The following is a 25,750-nucleotide window of genomic DNA, read 5'->3' on the forward strand; positions in this document are numbered from 1 at the left end:
CTCACAGGTGGTCATATGATTGTTGGGTTTTTCTCTGTATTTATTATTGTGCAATCTACTGTACAATATAAAGCGCCTTGAGGCGACTTTTGTTGTGATTTGGCGCTATATAAATAAAATTGAATTGAATTGAACTGAATCTAAAAAAAGCTGGATCTCCACATCGTTGAGGGAAGAGTAGAATAGAATTCAACTTTATTGTCACTGCCCAAGAAATGCAGTTTGCATCCATCCAGAAGTGCTTTAGCCATGATATAGATATATTACAAATATACATTAGCAATAATGTAGATATATAGATATATTACAGAAATGGGTCTATTATAGGTATGTGGGTACAAAAATATGGGTCTATTTTGGGTATGTTATGAATATGCTATAACTATAGGTATGTACAGGCTGTAGTGGTGTACAAGCTGTGAACAGGATATAAATATGAGAACTATACAGAAATATGAAATTAAAAAAAACTATAAAGAAATATGAACTATGCAAGTTATAAACAGTTATAGAATTTAAATTATCGTATTATACAGAATGATTATTTATACAGAAAAATATACAGTAGTGCAGTTAAGATAAGTGAAATATGTGGATAATTTCTACAGAGGTACTAGTGGTTGTGAGTGGTGGTTCAGTCCATGTTATTATTGTGTGTATGAGGCTACAGTTGTCCATTGGTTTGTTTTTGTCCATTGTGTGTGTTTAGGTGGTTGTGTATATTTTCAGTCCATGAGTTTAACGTGGGTCGGATGTCAGGAAGCAGAGTTCAGGAGTCAGGTGAATAAGGTTACCATGATGAGTCTGTGAAGGTTCTCAGTCATCCAGTTCATCGTCGTCTAAGGAGCTTGGAAAGAAAAGCGTCTGGACTTCTTTAAGTTGTTTGAAGACATTTCACCTCTCATCCAAGAAGCTTCTTCAGTTCTAAGGTCAAATGGCGGAGAGTCCCAGATTTAAACCCAGTGGGAGTTTTCCCCAAAGAGTGACAAAAGGACCCCCTGATGATCCTCTACCTAATCACATGAGCCAAGGTGTGAAAACGGGTGTGGGTCACAATCAGCCGAGGTTTCGGGTGATTATGTAGAGGATGTACATGTCAGTTCCCTGAATTGTTTGTTGTGGAAAATTTAACAATAACCTGCAACACACCCAGTGAGCTGGATTTGAAGTGGGTTTAATAAACACATTGCAATGTGGAGAGAGCATCCCAGTAAAACACCAGGACCATCTCTGAATTGTGGCCACCGCCCTTACATCTTATATACAGACAAAGAACATTTCACAAATTCTTACATGTTGGCCCCTCTCTGTGAGGGAGAAGGGGGCTATACCTTCTCCCTCACAGAGAGAATTATGACCTTGTTATCTGCTTGGCCGTCACCTAAGGATTTGCATCCCTGATAAGCAGAAGGAGTCTCACTATCTGTTTAATGTCTCTCATCACAATGGCCTCACTGTGTTAACTTTCCACATGCATGTAAACTAGTGACAGGTGTGCTCTTAATATGGTAAAGTGAGAAAGTGATATTACTATAACTAATGTGATATGATTAAATATGTGATTAATACATGAGAAAAGAAACCTGCCACCACATGTTGCTCTGTCCCCCTTTAACGGGTAGACCATATCAGGCATGAGCACTGTGTTCGGGCAATTGACATAACATAAAAATCCTACCGGCAATTACTAAAGCTAATCCTCCCATGACTTCATTACTTTTGTGCTTATACTAGATAACTAGGGGTTAGATTACCCTTCAGTTCATTGCATAGATCAGGGGATTTCTTTTGCCCCTTTGGCTGGGATATATGTTTCTTTTGGGGTCACATCTGTGTCCCCCTTTCTTGGCCAAAGCCGTTCGGTCTGAAAACCCCTTTCTAGTTTTGCTGTGGATCTGGAATTCTGTCAAGGTGACCAGCAGGAGCCCCAAACCGCATGAGGCTTGACCTCAATCACTGACTGGACCGTCTGCTGTGCCTGGAATAATTTGTGCTTCTCGCTGGTTCTCTAAAAATGAATGTAGAGATCTGTGAACTTATGGTTGATATAATCTTACATTTTACCTGTGTCTAAATTATTAGTCACACAAATCACCATGAAGTCATAGAAAAATTATCATAGAACCCATTGTTTCAATTTAAACCTTTCTCTAATTTCTCAAATTTTTCTTCCTACAGTAATCACTTGTTTTGCCTCTCACAATTTACTATTTTAAAACGAAATTTATTGTTTTGTCGGTCATACCAGTCTCTTTTCCTTTTCACAAAATTCAACCTGTTGTCCTTGAACTTGGAGAGTTATTTTTCAGCCATGGACCAACCTCAGCATTGTGCTTTACACGTTCAGTCATCCACAGATTCAAACACTGGTGATGGCAAGCTACATTGTAGCCACAGCCTGAAGCAGGCCTCCCACCCTCACCGTGTTCTACAGGGGCAGCATGGAGAGCGTTCTGACCAGCTGCCTGACCCTCCAGACTGCGAGATAGCATTTTCCCACAAGCCATCAGATCCCCCAGCCACACATAATTAGACACACATAATCATCACCAATTAGATCATTGTAATCCAGTAAGTCTAAAACCAATCTGATATTATTATGAATGTTCCTGTCTTTTAAAAAACCTGATTGTGTCTCACTAATTATACTTGAAAACCCTTGTTGCAATTGAGCTAGAGAAAATTTTATAATCTGTATTTAATAAAGTTATGGGCCTTAAGTTATCCAATTGTCGTTTATCTTTGTTCAGTTTAGGAATTAATGTAATTAATCCTTGTTTCATGCTAGACATCAATTCTCCCTTTCAATACTGGCCAGTAATCTGTAAGCCCATCTGGACCAGGGGATTTATTAAGAACCATTTTCTTAACAGATGCATTTAACTCTTCAATTCTAAAGTCAGATTCACAAAATTCCTTAAATGATTCATCAATTTCAGGGATCAGATTATCTATTTGATCAGAAAAGACATCACAATCTGCTTGGGAGAACTGTGCGGAGTATAAATTGGAATAGAATGTATAAATTTCATTCTTCAAAATTTTAGGGTCGTCACATTCAATGCCATCAATTAACAGGGAAGATATAAAATTTCTTTTCCGTCTGCTCTTTTCTAAATTAAAAAAATATGAGGAATTTCTTTCCCCCTCCTCAATCCACTTGGCCCGTGAACGCACAAAAGCTCCTTCTGCTTTATTTAGGTAAAGCTGATCTAATTTAGTTTGCAACTCCGTAAGTTTACTCCTTTCTTGGCTATTTAGATCATCTTTACTACAGCAATACGTAATTTCTTGGAATAATTTACATTCATATTGTCTTTGCTTTCGACTTATGTTTTTACTGAATTGAATACTAAATTCTCTAATTTTGAATTTAATGAATTCCCATATACTGATATATCCTACAATTACATGATCATCCATAATATCTTTTATAATTTTTTTTGACTATGTTGCAGTAATCTTCATTTTGTAAAAGTTTGGCATTGAACGTCCAATAAGTTTATTTGATTGTCTAATTTCCGATTCTAAGCATAGTTCAATAAAGCAATGATCAGAAAGAGGTGCATTTGACATCACAACTTTAACAGTGTGGTTAAGAATGTTGTCACTTCCTAGCCAATAGTCTATTCTAGATTTACAAGCTCCATTTGGTTTAAACCAGGAAAAGCTCTTAATTCCTGGATTTCTTACTGTTCAAACCGCCATCTTGGTGCCTCCCCCACCGGCCTTTAAGGTGTCGCGGACAAATACAACAAAATAAAATGATACAGACAAACCCTGAAAACCATACACTTCACACCTGAGCCTCAACTCTCGCGGCCAAATGAGCCCGGATGTTGGGAACCGCTGCTGTACAGGAGACACGGCACTAGATTGGTTGACAATGGTCTACAGCAATCAGAACGCACGACACAATGTGCTGTAAAAAATAAATAAATAAATAAAAAATCAGCGAAACAGCGAGGGACCACTGTACAATAATTTCCAGTAGCACTGCTGATATATGAAATGGTGAGTTTTGAGGTTGTCTTCAAATAAGTGCATTGTACCAAAAAAGGTGTTTGAAGGATAAAAAATGTAAAAAGTAATGACTATTTTATATTTCTGAAAAAGCCTTTATGCAGAAAAAGTAGAAAAAACCCCCCCACGAAAACATAAAAAATAACACATGTATGGAAGAAATATAGTATCATCAGAATCCACTTTTGGCCACGAACAAGCTGAAGGGATGGTGATTTTTTTAATAAACCCAGAGTATTAAAAAAACACTTAGAACCAAATTTATTTATAAGCAGCATCACTAGCAACAAAAACACAATTTAGTCTTCGCTGTAAAAATCGATTTAACTAAATTTACGTGTTTCCGGTTACTTTGGAGGTCACGTGTTTCCGGTGGAGGTCGCAATATGGCGTTCGCCGGTGGTTGCAGCCAGGTGCTCTTGTGGTTTCCGCAGACAAAGCTGGATTTTCATTCAAAGAGAATAAAGTAGTACCAACGTTTGGATCGATATCTGCATCGATCTGCCCACCCTTGTCTCCTGGATCGTAGCTGAGATCAGCGTGAACCACGTGGGTCTCTGCTCCCTGATCTGTTTCCTGTGTTTGGAAAGAGTTCCAGCTTCATCACGGAGTTTCTCTCGGTTTGTGGGCTCATCTAAAGGTAAGCACCGAGCTAACTTTACTGTGAGTTCAGTTCATGTTGAGTTTAGCTCCTGAATGAGGTCTTCTGCTGCTCTCCTCGGTGTCTGTTCACAGTTTATTGTCAACACGTTGAGAGAAGAGTGAGAGAGTGTTTGGAGAAAAACACCAGCTAATCATTAGCTCAGCATGCTGGGAGAAGTTGAGCGTTTGCTGGCAGAAAGTTGGAGCAGAAATGTCTTTTCATTGTCCCTGCAGCTGTTTTTCTGCCTGCACCAAACCTCTACAGCCTCATTTCTACTTGAAGTGATAACAGGAAATGGATGAGAGCGATCTGCTGCAGTATCAGGGTCACAATAAACTTTATTGTCCAGCTGCTGTGGATGAACACATGAGAGGAAGTGAACTCCTACAAAGTCTCATTTTAATGAGTCTGGCTGCTGTAAAGTGATGCACAGGAAGATGTTAACAAAAACTAATGAAACAGATGAAAGTAAACAGTGTTCATATTTGAAAGCACAGAGAATAAAAATATGTTGTGCTGGTTAATGTGCAGGAGAGTGTGAAGAGTGTAATAATGTCTTCCTGTGTCAAACACAGCTGCAGTCAAAGCAGGAAGGAAAGGACTGAAACCACTGATCAATGACCATCAGTACTGTGGGAAATATAAATGTTGCAATATTAAATAAGTGCCATATTAATCAAGAGGTGATAGAGGGTTTAAACTGGGAGACATTTAAATTAGTGTTTTGCTTGTAACTGCATACTTGCCTGCGCAGATTAGAACAGGATGTGTCATATACGATCATGGGGCCTCACAACGAGAAACAGGAAACAGATGGGGGTGAGAGAGTGTTGAAACCGTTAGTGAGGAACAAACATCAATACTATAAAAGTAGTTGCAGACAACTGTCACTCACCGTCACTGGCGCATGTTATGTTATCTGCTTACGCATGAAGGGGCGTGAACCCTGACATATAAAACTGTGTATCGAAGTGCTTCCTCTTTGAGATCTACTGGACTACGCTGAGGGTGGTGTCGTGTACATCTCCCACATATGTGCTTAATAAATAATTGTTGTTGACTGGACAAGATCTGAGTAATGTTTTTTTGTTCTCAGCCCAACATCAAAGAATCGGGACAGTACCGTTCACAGAGAGTTGGGGAATGGCTGCACAGAGTCCAACTTGTAGGAATGGTGGAGGTGGTGGGACTGGGGGGCTGAAGGAGTTGAAAGTGTGGGGTGGGGGAGTAACAGGTCTGTCCCTGTTTGTGGAAACCACAGGAGGAGCTGTTCATGCTGTTGCTGGGTGTGAATTGTTGATGGAGTGTTTAAACTTGTAGTTGCTGTTTTCCAGACTGAAGCAGAGTCGTTAGCTGAAAACTGGTTTTAGAGCTTCATTCAGGACACCTTCTCAGGCTCTTACAGCCTTACCTGTATCATAACAAAGTGTATAAACCCCAATCCACCTTTAACATGGTCCTTCTCCCAAACCTTCAAATAGGACTTTCTGGCCCTGTCATAGTAAAGGGCTGCTTAGAATATTAGAGCCAATGTCACAAAGTTCCTCCTGAAGTATAAGTGAGTGAGAGAGTTCCCTCACTTTGCAGCACAACACGTCTCACAAGATTTCTACAAGCAATCAGAGTGAAATTTGTACTTTGTGTTGTCAGATGAACATATGAGACACTTTGACTCTTCAGTGCAGTGTGGAGCCTAACAAAGATCTGTTTTGTGTCCCAGCTGATCAGCAGGAGGAGAAGAGTCTGACGGAGCAGCAGAGGAACATTTTCAGCCATCTGGACTCAGCTGAGTCACTACAGAGGAAACAATGAGCTCAACACAGAAGGTGAGGAAAATATCACAGTTTCACCAAATAATCAGTCACGTCTAAAACTCTCATACTCCCAACCTGTTATATGACTGTGTTATATATTATGTACTTTCAAATTATGTTTACAAACATTAAGAAGTCACAAGCAATTATCCTTCTTTAATGTTATTATTATTAGTGTTATTAATTCAATTTTCATTCAATTCAGTCTTACTTATACAGCGCCAAATCACAACACTAGTTGCCTCAGGGTGCTTTATATTGTAAGGTAGACCCTACAATAACACATACAGAGTAAACCTCCTATGAGCAGCACTTTGGTGACAGTGGGAAGGAAAAACTCCCTTTTAACAGGAAGAAACCTCCAGCAGAACCAGGCTCACAGAGCCTTCTTTACTCAAGTAACAGTGAAAAAGTACAGGCTAGCAAATGTAATTAGAGTAAGAAAGTAAAAGTAGCTCCTTGAAGAATGTTTTTATTCAAAGCTAACTGAACCTTGTGCTTTATTAATGTAATAATAAAATAATCTTAGTAGATGAAATACAAACTATTTATTTCTAATAAAGGAACTCAGTTTGAATCAGTTAAGTAGAAAATGAAGGAAAATAAAACATATGTGTATTTTCTGTTGCCTACACTGTAGAGGTTGACTTTGTCTCTAAACAGGAACATGAGCAGGGAAGAGGTTAAAGTGGGATTGAGCAGGTGGGAACCCTAAAATCAGCTGTAGTGGCTCAGCGTGGGGAAAAGAATCACAGCTCACAATAATTTCTATTGAGAGCTCCAGTAGATTTTCTTAAAGTACAGGCTGTGATCAGCTGACCTGCTGCTCTCTGTGGATGTACACAACTGAATTCAACCAGATGTCAGCAGATGTTTCATGAGCTGTCCTGGCTGATTTCCATCCTCTACACTGACAGTACACTGTCTTTATATTAGACACTATACTGTTGGTATGAAGGTGGAACTCAGTGAATGAATGTCAGCATCATGAGCTTCAGTTTAAATGAATCTCTGCTACACTTGATGTAATCTAACTCTGACATGAGCACCACAGTCACTGAGCACCAGCCACACACTGTTCTTTACTTTAAATCCATCACAGTTCAGCAGACTAACCTGTTTATCCTGCACCAACCTGCAGAGGATCTTCATGCAGTTTTTAAATAACACAGTTAATCTGCCTCAGATTGTTTTGCAGCAAGTTTCACAACCTGAAAAAACATAATGTCCATGTACAGACCCAATATCTGATCTCAACACATGAGGACTTACAGTGGCTTGTGTTTTTGGCTCCCTTTAAGTTTTTTTTCACATTTTGTTACATTACAGCCACAAACATGAATCAATTTCATTGGAATACCACGTTGTTAAGAGATGTATTCTAAGACACTTCTTCAGCTGAGAATCAGAGAGGAGAAACACACAGTTTTACTTGCAGCAAGAGCAGTCAGAGAGCACTCGCGCTCTGCCACTGCCCTGGTCTTTATTTATATACATCAGTGGGTGCGTTTGTTCATTACATTGGAGTGTGTGTGTGTGTGTGTGTGTGTGTGTGTGTGTGCGTGACAAAGGACAAACTCCTCTGCCTGGTACGAAGTGAACATAAGAGTGTCCAGCTGACACTGTCAGAAGAAATTTATAACAAGTCTTGTAGTGAACAACAGCCTAAGTCATCAAAAGGCCAACATGCAGTATTCTACCATATGCAAAAGATTATACTGACTACGAAGTACAATTTTCTATTGACACACGTGAAAGCCCAATACAAAGTGGTGTACACGTTAGAAGTGGAACACAATCATACATGATTCCAAGCATTTTTTACAAATAAATCATCTGTTTTGTAAATTAAGCAGATAGAAATACAGATGTTTTTTTTCTTTTCTTATGTAGTTAGTATGTTTTATTAAAAGAGAAAATTATAGAAGTAGAAATATAGAATTATAGAAATATCTAATAGGAAACAACAGGAAATATAAAAATAAGTATAGAGCTGGTAAAAATTCATTACTTTTCTGAGTGTGTTAGCATGCTAGTATTAATATTTGTGTACAAGCAGGAAGGGATGGGCATGATTTTATGACTTAAAGCAAAATTGGGAAACGTAAAGTCCAAAACAAGTCTTTACATTAAGGGCCATCAGTCAAACAATACTGGTCTGGGCCTAAACAGAGCGTGTTGTGTGTGATGTCTTCTTTTGCGCGTGTCGGCCCATTTGAGGGCTGTGTACCATTCACACTAGAGCGCGTTTGCTGTCACATTTTATTTGTAGTGTGAACAGCCAGACAAAAAAATTGGATTTGATCAAAACATTGGAATTGAGCATTAAGACCTGCAGTGTGAACGTAGCCTTAGAGTGTTTGAACAGTCACGAATTATTTTTAACACCAGGTTGGATGTAATGTGTTAGAGCTACCAGCAGGTGGGGATAAGAGACCTTTAAGGTGTTTGGTGCCACACTCCACCTTCAGGTTTAAAACTAGTGTTAATGGAGGGAGTTTGAAGGTTCAGTTTGTTCCACGACTGCATTTCACTCACTGCCTCTGTTTGTATCTCTGTCACTGCAGGACCAACATGGAGCAAGAAGTCAGCGCTCTCAGGAGGCTGACAAACCTCAGAGACGAAAGAGAGAGAAAACATACACCTGTGACGAGTGTGGGAAGGATTTTACTGGGAAGGCTGAACTAAAACGTCATCAGGTCATCCACACTGGAGAGAGACCGTTCAGCTGTGACTTGTGTGGAAAGACTTTTTCCTTGAAGAGTGCTCTAAAAAGACACCAACTCATCCACAGTGGAGTTAAAGCGTACAGCTGTGATCAGTGTGGCAGAGCTTTTACTCGCAGTAGCAGCTTACAGAGTCATCTAGTTACCCACTCTGGAATTAAGGCACACAGCTGTGACATTTGTGGAAAAACCTTCAGTCGGATAGACAGCCGAAATATACACCTACGCATTCACACCGGACATGGTGTGTACTGCTGTGATCAGTGTGGCAAACACTTTGCTAAACACACACACTTACAACGCCACATGTTTACCCACACTGAGGAGAGACCTTATAAATGTGACCTGTGTGAAAAGACTTTTAAAGCTCCAGATTACCTGAGAGAACACCAACAGATCCACACCAGAAAGAGACTCTCCAAGAGCAGTTACTGTGAGGTATGTATTTATATTGTTATCTTGTCATTTTAGCCTGACTGTTTGGAACAACTCTGCTCATTAAACTGTGTTAGCATGTTAGCAATTCTACTGCATGGAAAAGCAGCTCTGAGTGATTATTACGTCCCGTTTTGATTACTGTAATTTCCTCCTATTTGGTCTCCCTAAAAGGTCCCTTCATAAACTCCAACTTCTTCAAAATTCTGCAGCTCGGGTCATAACTTGCACTCCCTCTAGAGCTCATATTACCCCAGTTCTTCAGCACCTTTACTGGTTGCCAATAGAAGCCAGGATACATTTTAAAATCTTACTTCTTACATACAGGTGTATCCATAAATCTGCTCCTTCATATTTGTGTGACCTGCTCCATATCACCACTATTTCCCGCCTTCTCAGATCATCATCTGCTATTCATCTTGCTGTTCCGTCCTCACACCTTAGTACTATGGGGAAAAGAGCTTTTGGTCGCTCTGGATTCAGTTATGATTTTATTATTACTGTAGTATTATGGTGGTAGTATTGTAGTTTTTAACAGCCCAATTTTACAGCCCAGTTCAAAAAAGCGTCCCTCCGACAGCCAAACCCATCTGTTCTCTGATTGGATTGTTACATTTGTGATTGACATGACATTGACCAATCAGATGAAAGGAAGAAAAATAGGGTCAAAATTCGTACTTGTAGCTTGCAGACATTCACACTTTTTTTTTGTGGCTAAGTATACACGAATCTTTTTTACGCACACAAAAATTCTTTTTACACATACAAATCCTGATTTACAAGTACAAAATATTAATGACTACATTTTGAGTCCATAGATATTAATTAAATTTTCAATTCAATTCAGTGTTATTTATACAGCACCAAGTCACAACAATAGTCGCCTCAAGGTGCTTTATATTGTAATGTGGATCCTACAATAATACATACAAACCCAACAATCATATGACCCCCTATGAGCAAGCACGTTGGCGACAGTGGGAAGGAAAAACTCCCTTTTAACAGGAAGAAACCTCCAGCAGAATAAGGCTCACAGAGGGGCGGGGCCATCTGCAGAGAGCGGTTGGGATAAAAGACATGTTGTGGAAGTACATTATTATTATTATTGTTATTAGTGTTATTGTTATTGTTATTATTATTCTGATTACTATTAAAAATATTATTATTATTGGTATTATTGTTGTTCGAACAGACTTAATATTGGTTCATCACCCCAAAAAATATACGTTCAAAGCAGCACAACGGTAGCCCGATATCAGGCTGTTAACACATTAAATGTGTATATTTTCCCTTTTTTTTGTGTTTTTTTGCTCATGCAAATTGAAATGCGATTAATATAGATTGAAAATGAATGACATTTAATCGCCTTTAATCAAAAATTAATCCAATGTTTTCTACAGTGAAACTTTTGAACAGTCATGAGTTATTTTTAACACCAGGTTGGATGTAATGTGTTAGAACTACCAGCAGGTGGGGGATAAGAGACCTTTAAGGTGTTTGGTGCCACACTCCACCTTCAGGTTTAAAACTAGTGTTAATGGAGCGAGTTTGAAGGTTCAGTTTGTTCCACGACTGCATTTCACTCACTGCCTCTGTTTGTATCTCTGTCACTGCAGGACCAACATGGAGCGAGAAGTCAGCGCTCTCAGGAGGCCGACAAACCTCACAGAAGAAAGAGAGAGAAAACATACACCTGTGACGAGTGTGGGAAGGATTTTATTGGGAAGGCTGAACTAAAACTTCATCAGGTCATCCACACTGGAGAGAGACCGTTCAGCTGTGACTTGTGTGGAAAGACTTTCTCCTGGAAGAATGCTCTAAAAAGACACCAACTCATCCACAGTGGAGTTAAAGCGTACAGCTGTGATCAGTGTGGCAGAGCTTTTACTCAAAGTAGCGAATTACAGAATCATCTAGTTACCCACTCTGGAATTAAGGCATACACCTGTGACATTTGTGGAAAAACCTTCAGTCGGATAGACAGCCGAAATATACACCTACGCATTCACACCGGACATGATGTGTACTGCTGTGAACAGTGTGGCAAACAGTTTACAAGAGACGCACACTTACAACGCCACATGTTTACCCACACTGAGGAACGACCTTATAAATATGACCTGTGTGAGAAGACTTTTAAATCTCCACGTAACCTGAGAGAACACCAACAGATCCACACCAGAAAGAGACTCTACAAGTGCAGTTACTGTGAGGTATGTATTTATATTTTCATCTGTGTTAACTGAAACAGTAAAATGTAATTGGACGTCTGCAGAGATTCTCTTTATTTCAGGCGACGTTCAGGATAAAAATGTTGAAGGACTGACTTACACTGTCTTTGTGTCTTTGTTTAGAAGCAGAGCGACACAGATGGATCCAGTTCTCAACCCTGTCATCACTGTGGTGGTGGGAAAGACTTTCGTTGTGACCTCTGTGGAAAAACTTTCAGTTGGCAAGGCTCCCTAAAAAGACATCAACGTCGACACACTGGAGACAAACTGAAATACTGCAAAGAATGTGGGAGAGGCTTCCCCACATCAAGTGGATTAAAACAACATGAACTGATTCACAGTGGGGTTAAAAAGCACCTCTGTGATCAGTGTGGGTCATCCTTCACCACTGCAGGTCAGCTTAAATCACACAAACGAGTCCACACAGGAGAGAAACCATACAAGTGCAGACACTGTGACAAAAGCTCACGATCAAGTCATCGTAACAAGCATGAACGTACACACATGGAAGGAAACTACAGCTGTGACCAGTGTGACAAGACTTTCAGGAATCTCAGTTCATACTCCAAACATAAACGGTCCCACGTTGCTAATAAACTGTTTCACTGTTACCAATGTGCCCAAACATTCACCTCATTGTCTGCTCTGTGCAAACATCAGCGTGATCACTCAGGGCTGAAATCACTCCCATCACTGGATCACAGTGAATCTGAAGAGACACAAAGATCCTCTGGTTTCAGTGTCAGACTTAAAACCCTTGAGATCAGGCTCCACAGAGTTCAGATGGAATCTCCTGTAAAGATCTGATGAAAATGTTCCACTAGATGGATGTATAATCTCTTTTTCTGAAGGTTGCTCTCTTCCTGTTTCTGCCAGTGCTGACTGCACAGATGTAATTCAGATCCATGTCACTGTTCGGAAGTATCAGAGAACTGCTGATACTGTAAAGCTGCTGCTCAGTCTGATGGGCTGTTGTGTTGTTGGTGATGCTGGATGAAGGGCTGGTGGACCAGATGAGCTCAGGTTGAGGGTAGATCCCGTCTGAGCTGCAGGTGATCCTTTGTCCTGCTTGTTGGAGATTAACTTTACGGACTGGAGCTGAAAAAAAAAAACTAAGAATAAAAAAACCAAAAGAAAATATATTTCTAAAGAAGTCAGAAAGAGATTTTGTTGTCACAATTTTCCTTTTCTGTTTATTTCACGTTAACATGATTTAATTAAACAAAAGCGCTACCATCAGTCCTGTGTCATGCCAACAGTAAAGCATCCTGAGACCATTCATGTGTGGGGTTGCTTCTCATCCAAGGGAGTCTGCTCACAATTTTGCCCCAAATCACAGCCATGAATAAAGAATGGTACCAAAACACCCTCCAACAGAGCTACAGATTAAAAATGCCCAAGGCAAAGCACTCAAAAGTCTGGCTGTACTTCACAGTACCTGATGAAGCACCTGGTGATGCATAGCGTTTTTGTAAAAGCTAGAAAATGCACCGTATTTGATAGCTTGCTGCAAGACCTCACACCGAGCACATCTACTGCGGATGTGGTGCCTGTTATCGGACCAGGAGTTAGCAACATCCCCCAAGAACCCGAAGAGGAAAATCCTGGCCTCTAGCCCTGCCAGTGTAGCACCGGTTCCAACCAAAGGAGGTATGTTGTATCAACAGAAAAGGCTAACTCGGTTAACATTTTGCAGAAAAAAAGAGACTGCTAAAAATAAAAACATAAGAGGTTTTTGTACAAAGTTTGTGTTTTCCATTCTTTAAGCTCCAGTTCAAGCACGGTTTCAAAGTTTCCGGTTTGGCACTGGTATCGGATAAAACTTAAAGGATACCCATCCCTATTTGTTACCATGTTTCCAGTGTGTAGTGTAGTCGATAGGTTTGTTTTCTTTGTCAGAACAATGAGGCAACTGCTGAATGCAAAAAAGCCACAAAAGGCATTTTTGTGGATTTTGTATGACATGTATATCTGTATACACTTGACTTATACTGACATGTATACACTATACATACACTGGAGTGTTTATATAATGGAATCACTGTGATAAGCATCTAACCTACGTGTTTAAAATCACAAGACCCGCATATTTAGGTCAGATATTATCTACAATTATATTAATGAAGTTTTTGCCACCTGGGATTTTTTTTCTCGCCTCAGCTGCCAGAATGCAAGAAAAACTGTATTTTCTTCCTGTTGTTATGACTCTGTATTAAACTCTGTTCCAAGAATTGTAATCTTTTCCAGAGGATCTTTTTGAGTGCCTTGATTTTAACTGAATCTAAAACAGCTCGATCTCCACATCGTTGCAGAATAAGTGCGACCTGTGGGAGGGACCTATTGAAATAGGTAATTACCTGGATGATTGAGCACGCATCAAGACATTATTTTATTAATATCTTTAAAATGATAGCAGCACAAACGTAGCACAAATGTTTGACATCATTTTTATAGATTTGGGTAATGTGGGGGGGCTGGTTGACCTTTTGACCTTTACATTTTCATTAATATCTTTAAAACAGAGGCAGCACAAACGTAGCACAGTTGATTGACACCAGTTTTGTTTGATTCCATTAATGTGGGGGGACTGGTTGACCTCTGATGACCTCTAGAAATTTTCTTGAATATCTTTAAAATGATAGTAGCACAAACGAAAATTTTTGCAGCATAAACCAGCACAAACGTTTGATACCACTTTTGTTGGATTTGAAGAAGGTGGGGGGGCAACTTCACTCACATCTAAGGAACCTAGGATCTAATGCCAAAAGGACAAACTATAAACAAAAGAAAAGAAAACCCAGAGCGCTGTGTCATACGATCCAGGACTGTGACACCGTATTTAATAAAATCAAGTTTTTAAATTGTTTTTAGGTGCTACTGTTACGTGTTTGATTCTATTTTGATATAACATTAAACCCTTGTGAACTGAATATGCCTACGGCTCCACCCTCGCTCTGGGGGGGGGTGGGGGGATAAGCAGAGAGTGCTTGCTAGCGCTGTCCTTACGTGACGAAACTATTGAGGAAAAAACGCCGCGTATATATTGTTTATCATGACTCTGGTTTTACGTGGCCTATCAACACAATTTATAAACTGGTATATATCACCTTGTTGCTTCGTCTTTAAGTGGTCATGTGTTTTGCTTACCACGACTACTTTATTCTTCCTCAGTCAAACAGCAGCACTCATGCGATTGTTTTGCCCCCTTAGCTCCAGGTGTTGTGCTAGACAGTGATCGTGATTACCGTCCGCGGGAGCGCGCAGCTGCTTAAAGCTGTAGCGTCCAGATTACTTACAGCTACTTCCGTGCAGCTGATATAAGATGCGGTAAGCTGAACACAGCTTCAACCGTCTGTTTGTTGTAAAATAGTAACGGACCGTGTTTCCTTGCTAGTAACTGTAACGGCGTTGTAACGATAGGAATAGTAATTAGTTCCATTACTCGTTACTGAAAAAAGTAACGCCGTTAGTGACACCGTTACTTGTAACGCCGTTAGTGACACCGTTACTTGTAACGCCGTTATTCGCATCACTGATCCTCACCAGCTGCATCACTGTGTGGTATGACTCCTGCACTGGGTCCTGCAGGAAAAAAATGACAACGATAGTGAGAGCAGCAGAGAGGATTGTGGGGACCTCTCTTGCCTCCCTCTCCAGGAGATCTACTGCACCTGCCTCATCCGGAAGGTCCTCTCCATTACAGGTGACTCCAATCATCCCTTCAACAGCTTCTTCAGTTTGTTGCCATCAGGAAGATACTGAAGAGCCTCCGGGCCAGAACACGCAGACTGAGAGACAGCTTCGTCCATCAGGCTGTCAGGATGCTGACCATCTCTGAATCGAGAAGGGGGGCCCAAGGGTACATCTTTCACCATCTTACAATGCTGTGATTGTAGCCATTCCCCAACTCTCTGTGAATGGTACTCATGGCCATTTGAGAATCTGTCTTTGATTAGTAGTCGTTGATCAATGGTCATAAGAATTTGCATACTAACAATCATGGAACTAACCCCCCAGCCCATTGTTCATTCAGTGGTGCTAGTTTCCTTCGCTGTGCAAATGTACTGTTTATAAGGTTGGGGAAACCTGCAGTCAGCTGAGACTGAAGAAGTCACTTGGATGAGTGACAAAACGTTTCTCCCACTGATAATGTCCAGATGAAGAGAGTCAACATTTGGAATTTACTTACCTGGATGATTGAGCAAGCATCAATGCATTATTTTATTAATATTTTTGAAATGATAGCAGCACAAATGAAAATTTTTGCAGCACAAACCAGCACAAACGTAACACAAATGTTCGACCTCATTTTTCTTTGATTTGGGTAATGTGGGGGGGCTGGTTGACCTCTGATGACCTTTACATTTTCATTAATATCTTTAAAACAGAAGCAGCACAAACGACAATTTTAGCAGCACAAACCAGCACAAACGTAGCACAGTTGATTGACACCAGTTTTGTTTGATTCCATTAATGTGGGGGGGGGCTGGTTGACCTCTGATGACTAATACAAATTTTCTTGAATATCTTTAAAATGATAGCAGCACAAATGAAAATTTTTGCAGCACAAACGAGTACAAATGTAGCACAAACGTTTGATACCACTTTTGTTGGATTTGAAGAAGGGGGGGGGGCAACTTCACTCACATTATTTTCTAGTCTTTGGTTTACAGGCACGTGCAGAGGGGGCGGGGGCGGCCCCTTTCCTGATGGGTGACCAAAGTGCCCTTTTGTTTAGACAATCTTTTGTTTTTTAATTTAAAAAAAATTTAATGTGCGTGTGCGTGCGGAGTCCTGTCTGTGCCCCGCGACAATAATATTTAACTATTCATCACATTTTTACTAAATAAAAGGACCTGGCTTGTATCAGTCACATGATGACCATTAACCAATGATCGCCCAAAACGCGCTGGTTACGAGCTGGGAACGAGCTGGGAACGAGCTCACGAAGAGCATTGTTTCTGCGATATGATGATATATATCGTGTGGACGATAGAAAAGTGTCTATCGTGCCATTTGTCTTCTATCGTTTCTAATCCTAATTTTATAAATTATTACATAAAATATATAAATAACCCTATACAACCGTTCAGAGCAGGCACATTGCGTTTTGCCTAACCTAACCTAACTATTTTTAAATCCCTGTAGAACTGGAACCACGTAAGGTAGCGCAATAATTTTTTTTTGCATATGAAACCGTAGGAGTTGTATGTACTTCTTATTCCATTAGCTTGCCCTAGGTCATGGTTTCCTTCCACTTTGCAAAAAATTAAAAAGCACTTCCAGCAACAAAAACATAATATTCCAGACTTGCAGCAACAAAAACATAATATTCCAGAAACACGCTTTGCCGATCCGATCAGCTGTTCATAACACTTCCTAAGTTGGAATATAACTCAGCGCGAACTATTGCATGCCTGTCCGAAACCGGAAGTGACGTCTTTTTTGCAGAAAATGTAGTTTTCTAGCTTCAAAGCCTATGTTGGTGTTTTTAAAAGTCATGTTTGACTTTATGCTTTTCTGTATCGTTTCTGGGATGCTTAGAAGTCAAATTACACTGTTGGAAATAGTTTATTTTGATGCACATGCTGTGTTTTTGCAAATTTGCATTTATTTATTTTCATTTTTCCTGTAGTATCTCAAAAATAAAACTATGAAGACACTCAAAATAAATTTCTCGTGGTTGGAAACTATTTTGTGCAACTTTTTTGTATTTACAGTTTTGAGGGATAAGCCCCTTAAATTTCTCTAACTAGAAATATATGTAAAAAACAAAACAAAAACGATTTTCAATTTTTTTGTAGTTTATTGCACTTTTTTGCAATTTATGTAGTTACTATGGAGTTAATGCATACATATTATTAAAATTTGTGCTATAACGGTTGTATTGATGTATAGCAACTTGAAATGCTCCCACAAATGGCACTACAGCATGTAAAATGTAAAAATAAGCTCTGGCGGACTTGGTTCTATGGTAGGTCTTAAAGGGTTAAATAGCCTGTGGCAAATATATTAGTGTTGTCTTCTCACTATACATACTCTTAACTTTATGCAAGAGAAAATAAAGTATAAAAAAGTGATATTTTTCGCAAAGAAACTCCGTCTTGTGTTTTTGACACTGCTTTACGTGGACCCGGATTTGCAACATGCTTTATGGTAACTCAAAACAAAGACTGCACCCTCTCCACTCGCTGTTTACAGACTGCATACTTTCCAGATGACCACAGGTCAGGTGGTATATCGTGATATATATCGTTATCGTGATATAAAATAATTCATATCGTGATAAATATTTTTTCCATATCGCCCAGCACTACCGGCAACCATAGTCAATTGTCTTCCAGGGGCCAGAGTAGGCGACATTGAAGGAAATGTAAAACTGCTGGCTAAGGGTAAACGTAAATACAGTAAGATCATAATTCACGTCGACAGTAATGACACCCGGTTACGCCAATCGGAGGTCACTAAAATCAATATTGAATCGGTGTGTAACTTTGCCAAAACAATGTCCGACTCTGTAGTTTTCTCTGGTCTCCTCCCCAATCAGACCAGGAGTGACATGTTTAGCCGCATGTTCTCCTTAAATTGCTGGCTGTCTGAGTGGTGTCCCAGAAACGATGTGGGCTTCATAGATAATTGGCAAACCTTCTGGAGGAAACCTGGGCCCTGTTTCAGAAAGCGGGTTTAGAAAACTCAGAGTTAAAAATGATACTCAGGGTTGAGTAACCCCGAACTGTCCAACTCGGAATATTCGGTTTCAGAAAGGCTGATAACAATTAGTTCAATCAACGCGGAGTTGCTTTAACCCCAAGTTAAGCGCGCGCACGAGGATACATAAAGCCCTGATTAGTGGAGCACAGATTAAGCGAGTCACCATGGAGACGGAGGGAAAGAAGGCGCGGTCAATGTATTTTACAGCGCTTGAGGCCGAAATTCTGATGGCAGCATATGCCGATAACATGCAAATTTTGCGGAAAAAAAGTAACACAGCCTCAGCTGCAAAAGAAAGGGAGCATGCATGGCAAAACATAGCCGACAGAGTCAATGCGTGAGTGTTAATTTAAACATTGATCTAGGGATTTCCACCCATTTAACACGTTATTTTATCATATTTCATTTTATTTTTTATTTTATACATTTTATTTTGTGATGTGATGTGAGCGCAGGTGCAACCCAACAGGCCCCAAACGTTCCTGGCAGCAAGTAAAAATGAAATATAAAAATATAGTCCAAACAGGTAAGGTGTAATTGTATTATGAGCCATATAAGGCCTGAGGATGTTATTCAAATAAATTATAGATTTATTTGAATAACTGAAAAACGGTAACGTTCACACAGAAAATCATCAGGAAATGATAAAATGTCCAAACGCGCTCTAATCGCTCTCTCCCGGCGGAGAGCTCTGCGGAGAATTTGGGCTTCAACATCTACTGGCTCTTCAAGGAAGGGGCACGCCATGTCTGACACTTCCTACAGTCAGGTTTCCGACAAAGAGGCGGAGAAAGTCAGGGTTAGTTGAAGTAAACCTGCTAGGGGGCAGGTTAGCTTCACGGAGTGTGTCGTCATAGTAACTCACTCAGAATTAATCTAAACTCGCTTTGTGAAAACGAAAACCCAGAGTTTTCGTTAACTCAGGGTATACTTACTCAGAGTTTGCACTAAACCGGCTTTCTGAAACAGGGCCCAGGTCTTGTTAGGAGAGACGGCATCCATCCCACTTTGGATGGAGCAGCTCTCATTTCTTGAAATATGGACCAATTTATTAAACCCCCCCCCAAAATATGACTATCCAGAGTTGGGACCAGGAAGCAGAGTTGCAGTCTTACACGCCTCTCTGCAGCTTCTCTCCTCCTGCTACCCCCCCAAAAACCCATCTCGATTGAGACTGTGTCAGCTCCCAAACAGACAAAAAACAAAGTAAAAACCAGCAATAAACAATTTAAACACAAAAAAATCAAAAAGAAATGACCAATACAGTATCCACATCTGAACCAAAGAGTAAAACAGTGAAATGTGGATTATTAAATATTAGGTCTCTCTCCTCCAAGTCTCTGTTAGTACATGACTTAATAATTGATCAACAAATCGATTTACTCTGCCTTACAGAAACCTGGTTGCAGCAGGATGATTATCCATCCATCCATCCATCTTCATCCGCTTTATCCGAGGCCGGGTCGCGGGGGCAGCAGCCTAAGCAGAGAAGCCCAGACCTCCCTCTCCCCAGCCACCTCCTCCAGCTTATCCGGGGGAACACCAAGGCGTTCCCAGGCCAGCCGAGAGATATAATCTCTCCAGCGTGTCCTGGGTCTGCCCCGGGGCCTCCTCCCGGTGGGACATGCCCGGAACACCTCACCCAGGAGGCGCCCAGGAGGCATCCTTGTCAGATGCCCGAACCACCTCAACTGGCTCCTTTCGACGTGGAGGAGCAGCGGCTCTACTCTGAGCCCCTCCCGGATGGCCGAACCTCTCACCCTATCTCTAAGGGAGAGGCCAGCCACCCTTCGGAGGAAGCTCATTTCTGCCGCTTGTATCCGCGATCTCGTTCTTTCGGTCACTACCCACAGCTCGTGGCCATAGGTGAGGGTAGGGACGTAGATCGACCGGTAAATTGAGAGCTTCGCTTTTACACTCAGCTCCCTCTTCACCACGACGGACCGGTGCAGCGTCCGCATCACTGCAGCCGCAGCACCAATCCGTCTGTCGATCTCCGGCTCCCTTCTCCCATCACTCGCGAACAAGACCCCGAGATACTTGAACTCCTCCACTTGGGGCAGGAACTCATTCCCGACCCGGAGTGGGCACTCCACCCTTTTCCGGCTGAGAACCATGGCCTCAGATTTGGAGGTGCTGATCCTCATTCCCGCTGCTTCACACTCGGCTGCGAACCGTTCCAGTGCGAGCTGGAGGCCTTCACCTGATGAAGCCAACAGAACCACATCATCCGCAAAAAGCAGAGATGAGATTCTGAGGCCACCGAAGCGAAAGCCCTCCGCCACTTGGCTGCGACTACTTGGCTTTTTTTTTTTTTAACACTCTTGTCACAATTTGAACATAATTTTTTTTATGTTTTATGTTATTATGTTAGTTTAAATGAATCAACATCCCCAAGTCATTCTAACTACTAGAAACCTCGAAACACAGGCCGAGGGGGCGGTGTGGCAGCAATTTTTCACACCAGCCTAATTAACGAAAGACCAAGACAGACTTTTAATTCATTTGAAAGCCTGATGCTTAGCCTTGTCCACCCCAGCTGTAAAACTCAGAAACCAGTCTTACTTGTTATTATCTATCGTCCACCTGGGCCTTACACAGAGTTTCTCTCTGATTTCTCAGACTTTTTATCTGATTTAGTGCTCAGCTCAGATAAAATAATTATTGTGGGTGATTTTAACATCCATGTAGATGCTAAAAATGACAGCCTCAACATGGCATTTAATCTGTTATAAGACTCAATTGGCTTCTCTCAAAATGTAAAAGAACCCACCCATCACTTTAATCACACTCTAGATCTTGTTTTAATATATGGCATAGAAACTGAACATTTAACAGTGTTTCCTGAAAACCCTCTGCTGTCTGATCATTTCCTGATAACATTTACATTTACATTAATTGATTACACAGCAGTGGAGAGTAGACTTTATCAAAGTAGATGTCTTTCTGAAAGTGCTGTAACTAAGTTTAAGAATATAATCCACCCACTGTTATCATCTTCAATGCCCTGTACCAACATAGAGCAGAGCAGCTACCTGAACGCTACTCCAACAGAGGTCGATTATCTTGTTAATAATTTTACCTCCTCACTACGTACGACTCTGGATACTGTAGCTCCTGTGAAAACTAAGGCCTCAAATCAGAAGTACCTGACTCCGTGGTATAATTCTCAAACACGTAGCCTAAAGCAGATAACTCGTAAGCTGGAGAGGAAATGGCGTGTCACAGATTTAGAAGATCATCACTTAGCCTGGAGAAATAGTTTGCTGCTTTATAAGAAAGCCCTCCGCAAAGCCAGAACATCTTACTATTCGTCACTGATTGAAGAAAATAAGAACAACCCCAGGTTTCTCTTCAGCACTGTAGCCAGGCTGACAAAAAGTCAGAGCTCTACTGAGCCAACAATCCCTTTAACGTTAACTAGTAATGACTTCATGAACTTCTTCACAAATAAAATTTTTATCATTAGAGAAAAAATTACCAATAATCATCCCACAGATGTAATATTATCTACAGCTACTTTTAGTACCATCAGTGTTAAGTCAGACTCTTTTTCTCCAATTGATCTTTCTGAGTTAACTTCAATAATTAATTCTTCCAAACCATCAACGTGTCTTTTAGACCCCATTCCTACAAAACTGCTCAAAGAAGTCCTGCCATTAATTAATTCTTCAATCTTAAATATGATCAACCTATCTCTAATAATCGGCTATGTACCACAGGCCTTCAAGGTGGCTGTAACCTTTACTTAAAAAGCCATCTCTAGACCCAGCTGTCTTAGCTAATTATAGGCCAATCTCCAACCTTCCTTTCATATCAAAAATCCTTGAAAGAGTAGTTGTCAAACAGCTAACAGATCATCTGCAGAGGAATGGCTTATTTGAAGAGTTTCAGTCAGGTTTCAGAGCTCATCACAGCACAGAAACAGCTTTAGTGAAGGTTACAAATGATCTTCTTATGGCCTCTGACAGTGGACTCATCTCTGTGCTTGTCCTGCTAGACCTCAGTGCAGCGTTCGATACTGTTGATCATAATATCCTATTAGAGCGATTAGAACATGCTGTAGGTATTACAGGTACTGCACTGCAGTGGTTTGTATCATATCTATCTAATAGACTCCAATTTGTACATGTAAATGGAGAGTCCTCTTCACACACTAAGGTCAATTATGGTGTTCCACAGGGTTCAGTGCTAGGATCAATTCTGTTTACATTATACATGCTTCCCTTAGGCAGCATCATTAGAAGACATAGCATAAATTTACACTGCTATGCAGATGACACGCAGCTCTATCTATCCATGAAGCCAGGTAACACACACCAATTAGTTAAACTGCAGGAATGTATTAAAGACATAAAGACCTGGATGACCTCTAACTTTCTGCTTCTTAATTCAGATAAAACTGAGGTTATTGTACTCGGCCCTGAAAATCTTAGAAATATGGTATCTAACCAGATTCTTACTCTGGATGGCATTACCTTGGCCTCCAGTAATGCTGTGAGGAACCTTGGAGTCATTTTTGACCAGGACATGTCCTTCAACGCACATATTAAACAAATATGTAAGCCTGCTTTCTTCCATTTGCGCAACATCTCTAAAATTAGAAATATCCCGTCTCAGAGTGACGCTGAAAAACTAGTTCATGCATTTATTACTTCCAGGCTGGACTACTGTAATTCTTTATTATCAGGCTGTCCTAAAAACTCACTGAAAAGCCTTCAGTTTATCCAAAATGCTGCAGCAAGAGTACTGACAGGGACTAGAAAGAGAGAGCATATTTCTCCTGTTTTGGCTTCCCTTCATTGGCTTCCTGTTAAATCCAGAATTGAATTCAAAATCCTGCTCCTCACATACAAGGTCTTAAATAATCAGGCCCCATCTTATCTTAATGACCTTGTAGTACCATATCACCCTATTAGAGCACCTCACTCTCGCTCTGCAGGCCTACTTGTTGTTCCTAGAGTATTTAAAAGTAGAATGGGAGGGAGAGCCTTCAGTTTTCAGGCCCCTCTTCTGTGAAACCAGCTTCCAGTTTGGATTCGGGAGACAGACACTATCTCTACTTTCAAGATTAGGCTTAAAACTTTCCATTTTGCTAAAGCATATAGTTAGGGCTGGACCAGGTGACCCTGAATCCTCCCTTAGTTATGCTGCAATAGACGTAGGCTGCCGGGGATTCCCATGATGCATTGAGTTTTTCCTTTCCAGTCACCTTTCTCACTCACTATGTGTTAATAGACCTCTCTGCATCGAATCATATCTGTTATTAACCTCTGTCTCTCTTCCACAGCATGTCTTTATCCTGTTTTCCTTCTCTCACCCCAACCGGTCGCAGCAGATGGCCCCGCCCCTCCCTGAGCCTGGTTCTGCCGGAGGTTTCTTCCTGTTAAAAGGGAGTTTTTCCTTCCCACTGTCGCCAAAGTGCTTGCTCATAGGGGGTCATATGATTGTTGGGTTTTTCTCTGTATTTATTATTGTGCGATCTACTGTACAATATAAAGCGCCTTGAGGCGACTTTTGTTGTGATTTGGCGCTATATAAATAAAATTGAATTGAATTGAAATTGAATTGAATATTAGCTTATTACGTACACGTTGGTAAGTTGTCTTGTGGCAACTGACGAATTTAAACAAATGAGTGTGATGTGTGTGTAACAGTGCGACAAACATTACCTGTCCTTTTATTAACTGCACAAGTAGTGATGGTCGTAGCTGCTGGCTAACTGGGTAAGGCTGTCATAGGTCTGTAGCTCTGTCACCGTTTTAGGGAACATATTTAGTTTTAAAGTAAGTTACAGGGCTTTTCCTGCCTTTCTGGGAGGATTATATTTCACTAAAAAGATGTAATATGCATGTCCACATAATTATGGATGATTAAAATTGTGATATTTAAAAAACACACGCTGTATTTTAAAGAACATAAATTAAGAAATAGATAAATGTGACAAAATGCTTATTTTACAGCAGCAAAATTATTGTATCTCTACAGTTTAAACATTTAATAAACTTTCTGCCTGTACAGAGTGGATAGTCAAACATACATTATTTTATATTTATTATGTATTTTTGTATTCTTTTTGCTTTTTTATTATAGCACCTGAAATAAATTATAAGGGAAGGATTCTGGATCAGCACCATGATGCAAACTCGTGCCCACAGTATATTCTACTCATTGTATAACAATGTCCAGACATGCCTGGTAAGGACATGAGCAGGAAACAGTAGGAGCTGTGTGAGGCTACTAAAGGCAGTAAATCCATCAGCAGCTGGATTACAAAGAGGACAGGTAACATTAACACATGTACCAGTTGTTGGAGAGGTATTCCAGGAATATTTTGCTTCTATAACATTTTTCCGTCATCATTTTATTATAGATTAATTGCAAGAGTTGTTAAGTGTGGATAATTAAATAATAGCTTATAGCAGTTGCCTTGTTCTCAGATGGACAGCAAGTGGAGAGTGATAGATGAGATGAGGAAATAGAAGGAGGAAGAGAGGCAAAGAGTGATTCATAAGCAGAGCTTAGTTTATTTCTCACAGTTTTTTGTTGCCTTATGGTTCCAAGCACTGTGACCAATCTTTGCATTTTGTTAGTGTTTCACCACACTTGTTTAATCAGCTACCATCTCTCCTATGGACTTTTTAATGTCTACAGTCTCAGATCAACACAGCCCTGCCCTCCAGCAGCAGGAGCAGCAGAAACCCCTCAACAGCAACATTACACAAAATGTTTAGTAACTTCAGATCCCTGCAACAAGCCCAGGTCCAGTTTACTTTGGTGATTTGGATTATTCTATTTAACAGCTGTTGTTTTTTTCCTTTATCTCCTGTACAGGCCAACGCAATCTATTTGTCATTTCAGGTTGTAGTATTACACAACATTTTCAGATCTAATATAAATAAAATGAGTGTTTCGTAATTCATTCAATTTATTGTCTTTATTTATAACTGACATTATTGTTTCATTCTATTATAGAATCTTACAAGAAAGAGGCAAAATTGTATTCCATTGTGCTTGGTCAGTCTCGGTCGTTGTGTCCTTGGGCAAGACACTTCACCCGTTGCCTACTGGTGGTGGTCAGAGGGCCCGGTAGCGCCAGTGTCCAGCAGCCTCGCCTCTGTCAGTGCGCCCCAGGGTGGCTGTGGCTACAGTGTAGCTTGCCATCAC

At 40.5% G+C, this 25,750-nt stretch overlaps 1 protein-coding gene and 1 long non-coding RNA gene across 4 annotated transcripts; both read left to right on the forward strand.

The window, feature by feature from the left end:
- The first annotated feature begins 4,610 nt into the window (after positions 1-4,610).
- Positions 4,611-5,731, forward strand: LOC112847906 (uncharacterized). The gene is made up of 2 exons (XR_003221741.1): positions 4,611-4,663; positions 4,759-5,731. It is a non-coding gene; the product is annotated as an uncharacterized LOC112847906 (long non-coding RNA).
- Positions 5,732-6,470: 739 nt separating this feature from the next.
- On the forward strand, positions 6,471-24,897 carry LOC112847881 (zinc finger protein 883-like). 3 transcript variants are annotated; one of them, XM_025910472.1, is made up of 4 exons: positions 6,471-6,492; positions 9,048-9,644; positions 11,258-11,854; positions 11,996-13,372. In XM_025910472.1, the coding sequence occupies exons 1-4, from the start codon at positions 6,475-6,477 to the stop codon at positions 12,677-12,679; spliced, it is 1,896 nt and encodes a 631-aa protein (XP_025766257.1). In that variant the 5' UTR covers positions 6,471-6,474; the 3' UTR covers positions 12,680-13,372. The 3 variants fall into 3 exon arrangements, with proteins under 3 accessions (XP_025766257.1, XP_025766258.1, XP_025766259.1); XM_025910473.1 differs by having other exon boundaries at positions 11,999-13,372; XM_025910474.1 differs by lacking the exons at positions 11,258-11,854; positions 11,996-13,372 and adding an exon at positions 24,677-24,897.
- The last annotated feature ends 853 nt before the right edge of the window (positions 24,898-25,750 follow it).

This window comes from Oreochromis niloticus, linkage group LG9, assembly GCF_001858045.2.
Source record: "Oreochromis niloticus isolate F11D_XX linkage group LG9, O_niloticus_UMD_NMBU, whole genome shotgun sequence".
Taxonomy (NCBI): Eukaryota; Metazoa; Chordata; class Actinopteri; order Cichliformes; family Cichlidae; genus Oreochromis; species Oreochromis niloticus.

What these genes read in the sequence shown, in the direction of transcription:
- LOC112847881 (XM_025910472.1), top strand. An exon ending in CCAAGAGCAGTTACTGTGAG is followed by an intron (nt 9,645 to 11,257) that starts GTATGTATTTAT and finishes CTGTCACTGCAG; the next exon opens with GACCAACATGGAGCGAGAAG. An exon ending in ACAAGTGCAGTTACTGTGAG is followed by an intron (nt 11,855 to 11,995) that starts GTATGTATTTAT and finishes GTCTTTGTTTAG; the next exon opens with AAGCAGAGCGACACAGATGG.